Below are 5,304 nucleotides of genomic sequence, written 5' to 3' on the forward strand. Positions count from 1 at the left end.
GATATTCATGGCTTCTACTCAATGAACTACTAATGGAACCCCAGATTTTTCCGCAATTGGTATACGTTTGATTCAATAAGGAAATTATGGCTTCTCATTTATCTGCATGTCCTGTAGCATAATCTGGTAGTTATGTATTACTGAGCTTTTTGAAGCTCACTCTATTACTCACCAATGCAGGTTAAAAGAATTATACCAGTGCAGCTATCGATTTCAGTAAGGGAGTTCTTCCGGCGTTGCAGAGTATGGTACATGTGATTAGGGGGCATGCAATTGTATTTTATTTTATATATGAGTATGAAAATATGGTTTATTTCGAATACTAATAACTTTTATTTTGTATTCATAAATAATTTTATGAGTTTACAAGTTTTAAGAAAAGTTTTAAATTTTCAGCTATTTTTACGATGGTCGCTCCGGTGGCCCTAATGTGACACTCCAGATCGGATCGGGCTATCCGCATCGGTCTGAGGGGGTTACAACCAACGTACTTGAGTCGTACTCCACAACCTTTAGGGGTGATATAATACTTACGTTTTCTCAGTGTTTCCAGAATTATCAAACAATATTCACTTATTTCTAGGTCATGAGGGTAATCAGGTCATTTTTGTACTCGATATTGCTTCAATCATCTTAGAGTTCAAGGTATTCCAATCATTTTATTTTATTTAGTCAAATATATATCATTTACAATAATTAATCATCGTGTGATTATTTTAAAATCAGAAATTTTATCCCCTTGGGAATTAAAATCGGTAAACATGATGTTTCTGAACAAAATGAGTATTTATCAAGTGAATAAATAGTCTATCAGATCAAGGATGACGTTTTAGGGTTATTTTATTTATTACTGATCGTGAGAATGAGGAACCGATTTCCAGGTCTTCCAACCGATTTACAGGTCTTTCAAACAAGGCAGGAGTTCAGTTGGTGGATCTATAGTTCTATCAGGTCAAGAATGAATTATCAGGTTAATTTCACTATTTGAGTCAATTTCATTCCCTTTTTACTTCTAAAGGTATTTTCGTAATTTCCTTTCCAAACATTTTCGACATCAAAACATTTAACGATAATATTCAAAGTTTAAGGATTCTAAGATTAATTCATTTGTCTATTAATTACTAACCTTAAATTTATTTCTTATCAATCTATCAATTCATTTGTGCAATTCAGTCAAGTCTTAACAAATTTATCACTTAAATTGTATTCAGATCGAGTCCACCCATAACCAAACATTCATATTAGACCAATCATATACATCCATACATTTATTCAGTATCAACATGTACCATAAAGAATTCAAAGATGTAGTAAAATATTACCTCGATTTTTAGCCATATCGGTTAACCAATTAAACTTAATTTGATCGTCCTTGAACTTTAATTCCACGTCTCATAATGTCTCAGATACATGGAAAAACCAATTACATTAGAAACGTAACTTAAACGTGAAAATCTGTATTGAATCATAGATAAAATGCCGAAAACATCTTACCGAGTTTAAATTTGGCAAAACAGACTTCGAATTCGGACTCGGGACATCAAAAACATAAATACGACTTTTCAGAAAATTTAACTTTTTGGTCAAAGTCAACGGTCAAAGTCATAGTTAACGGGCATGTCAACGGTTTGGGTCAAAGTCAATAGGTCAGACCAATTCGAGTTGACTCAGTTCAATCCGAGTTGACTCGATCTAGTTAAAAAGACCCGGTTCAAACCTGGTTGGGCAGGTTCGATCCACTTGGACCGTTTCTAGAATGAGTTACAACTGGAGGAGGAGCCCTATGTGCACGCAGCGGCGACGAGATCAAGGGAAGCAACTGACACTCTGGTAGCACCAAACATCACTACATAGCCATTTCAACACTCAAACCCAGCTAAAACCATCAGAATCAAGAGAACAAGGTCGAAACACTTACTCAAACCGGTGATCAACGACGGAGCGACGATGGGTTACGGTCTCGATCGAGTTTTGAGTGCACGGAGGCGACTAGTCCAACCATGCCGACGGTAAGGCAAACAGATGACGCTGGTTGCCAGATTTTGCAATTAACCGAGGTGACGAGATGAGGGTTTTGACGATGATTTAAAATTTAATTCGCGCTGATTGACGCCGAATCACGCTATAGTGGTGTTTGGCTTTGATCATCGTTTGAGGGTGACGGTGCACTCCAAAGGTGGTCGGACGATGTTGATTTGATAGAGGGGCTGCAACTAGGGTTTGAGGTAGGGAATTTGAGGATTTTCAGGTGTTAGCTAATCCAAAACCAATAAAAATGAGTTTTAATAATTTAAAATTCAATATGAACCTAGCTTATGTGGTAGGGGTGAGGGTTGCACTGTTGTAGCACGTGGATTCAAGACCCTACAACTGTATCCTTACCTAAAAAAAATTTATTTTATTATTTTTTTAGCTGACAAGAGATGGACAATTTCAAAGTTGGGTCTCTCAACTATCGTTAAGCTTGTAAAACAACCGTCATACTTCAAAATCAAGCATTTTAGTCTTTAACTTTTCTTTTTTACGACTTTAATTTAATACTTTAATTAATAAAATTTTGTCTCTAAATTGGAGTGTGACAAATATTTTGATAAAAAGTTTAGTAGCAAGACTTTCTTTATCTTGAAAAATTTAAAATTAATTCTCTTACGAATAAATACATATTCCTAATGGATGTATGGACTCCTAATGTATAGAGAGAAACCGAATCAAGCAGAAAAATTATGGCAATGTCTGAATCATTTGTTCATCAACTGTAATTGTTGGATCTAAGAGCTTGTTATATGATTTAGCTTATCTTTCATGGTTATTTTCTCTAGTTTCCAACCATCCTTGAGCCTCGCGATAAAGGTCTCAGCTTTAACATTAACATCAGGATCCTCCATCATGCTGTCCGTTGCCACATCATCTTTGCTTGATGAAACATCAATATCAGTTTTCTCAAATATTTGTGTTATTTTAAATGACAGTGGTGGTGGCGGCGGCTGCATCGGGATTAACGGTAACTGTCCACCGTTGTTCATTTTTTCTTCGCAATAACTGTTAGTATTTACATATGTCGGCGATGGCGGCATGCCGCTGTCGGTCGTGACTCGTCTCCTTGAAGGTTCAGGTGGCGGTGCTGATGGTGGTGGTTTAGACTGTGGCGGGGTCTAATTGTTTTGGTTTGATAATATTTTCGTAGAAACAAGTACCCGTGGCAGCGGAGGTGGTGGTGGTGGGATCTCAGTGTTTTGTTTTGATAACCGTATTGATAAAGAAAACGTTGACGTTGGAACTGAATGAATTTGTTTGCTTTTGCCGCACTTTCTGAAGAGATCGTATTTTTGAAAGACCAGGGATGGAAGCGACGGCGGTGGTGGAGACGGAGGGGAAGGAGGGGAAGGTATAATAGAATAATGAGCTGGTGGCGAGTGCAAGGGGCATTCTTGTTGATGATTATGATCCTTTAACTTAATCTTCTTCTTTTTCTTCCTTGATGAATCAAGAACCATCTTTATTTCTTTGCTTGGATTACTTCTTCGTCGTTCCAATTTCTCATGCTTTACCTCTGCTATATTTCCCATTTCAACTAGCGGCGGCGGCAGGGGCGGTGTTACGGGCAGTGAAGACTTTATTTGTTTGAATTGATCAGCTTGATCTTTCACCTTCTCCTCTCCATCGGCTTGATAAGTTCGTCTTGGTTTATGGCGGGAAGCTGGAGGTGGAGACGGCGCCGGAAGTGGTGGAGACACAAAAGTGTCAACAGGAATGATCTTGGTTTCACATTCTTCAAAGTCACTTCTACACCTCCTACGAAGCTCATGAACTTGATCACGACAATTCGTCGAAGATCGATACCTGTTTAACTCGAAATCATCATAAAAACGAAACCGATCTTCATTATCATTCTTCCGCACATCCTGTCTCAGATTCGGGTACGAGCTACTGCTTCTCTTCAACGTCGTAACGCCGGTATCCGATGCCGATATCAATCTTTCTGAATACTAAACCATTGCTGCGAAACAAGGGGGCTTAGCTTGTCACTGTGGTTATTATCATCATTTCTGTTTATGTCGTCGCTGTTGTTATCTTCATCGTCGTTTCTTCTAGCAAAAGCACCGCAAAGAATCGCAAACGAGACTAGAACAATGTTGAGCGAATCCCAGTTTTTCTTTGCTCCGATGGGTCTTAAAATATGAGTTGCCGTGGAGAGAAAAGGAATGACGACAAAGAAAGAGACGAGTAATGCGGTGATGGGTAAGAGAATGAGGAGTACTGGTTGGGTGAAAATAGGAGATGGTGGCTGACTGCGGCGCGTAGTCGGCTATGGCCATGGCGGCGGAGGCTCTCCGGTTGTTTCCATGGGAAGACTATTGATTATTGGGTTTTCTGTATTTTTCGTTTTAGCTTTGTCTTAGCTTGGAAGACCACCAAAAATACCTTTATAAACTACAAGGAGAAAGCTTCACTTTTGAGGATATATAGACATTTTAGCAGATTAAATGGAAATTGAAGAATTATCAACCATCATTTTTTTGGTAGAGTATAGTATGTTACTTATAAAACTCTCTCTTAGTCAAAAGGTACTATTTTATTAAGTTTTGTAACCATTAAAAGTTATAAAAGATTGATTATATGTTCTAAATTTGTTTTTTTTTATTAAAAATTTTAGCAATCGTATGAGCTAGACGTTAATTTGTTGATTGATGTATGATAAAATTCGATTCTAAAACCGTTTGAGTAGTATTTTATGGATCGACTCTTCGTTTACATTATGCAATCGAATTAGTGCTTGAAACAATATGTCGTTAAGTCAGTGCTTGAAAGCAATGATGATATCACTATATATCATTAAAATACGATTTTAACATATCTCAATCAACAAGTTAATGCCTAGCTTAAACAACCATCAATTTTTAACAGAAAATGGTGAATTTAAAACATATGAATAGTCAGATGACAATTTTACAACTTTTAATAATCAGATGACCTAATAAACCTATAATCAGAAGACTATTTTATAATTTTTAATAGTCTATGACTCAACAAAGCAACACCCAATCTTTAAAGTAATGTTTATAAATTTTACTCTAATTTTTTTAACCATGTACAAGGAAATTTTTATGGGGATCTTTTAATTATTGGATTAAAACCTTAATAATAGAAAGATTATGTTTATAAGATGTTTTGTAGTATTATTTTAATTTTAAAATTTTATCTTTTGATTTTAAAATAATTTTAAAAAATATTCGATTGAAACACAAATCATACATCATCATATTTATCCTATATACATAATTGTTGTGTATCGCTCACCTCCAT

General features: G+C 36.3%; 1 protein-coding gene across 1 annotated transcript; it reads right to left on the reverse strand.

Annotated features, from left to right (window-relative positions):
• Window positions 1-2,768: 2,768 nt before the first annotated feature.
• On the reverse strand, window positions 2,769-5,304 carry LOC120198436 (formin-like protein 14). The gene is made up of 3 exons (XM_039199787.1): window positions 5,299-5,304; window positions 3,195-3,986; window positions 2,769-3,152 (listed from the first exon to the last, which is right to left on the reverse strand). Exons 1-3 carry the CDS (start codon window positions 5,302-5,304, stop codon window positions 2,769-2,771), a joined length of 1,182 nt encoding a protein of 393 aa, XP_039055718.1.

This window comes from Hibiscus syriacus, unplaced genomic scaffold, assembly GCF_006381635.1.
Source record: "Hibiscus syriacus cultivar Baekdansim isolate YM2019G1 unplaced genomic scaffold, ASM638163v2 tig00117056_pilon, whole genome shotgun sequence".
Classification (NCBI taxonomy): Eukaryota; Viridiplantae; Streptophyta; class Magnoliopsida; order Malvales; family Malvaceae; genus Hibiscus; species Hibiscus syriacus.

Excerpts from the sequence above, each read along its gene's own strand:
- LOC120198436 (XM_039199787.1), bottom strand. Across the intron at positions 3,153-3,194 it reads CACCACCTCCGCTGCCACGG|ACCCCGCCACAGTCTAAACC; the intron begins GTACTTGTTTCT and ends CAAAACAATTAG.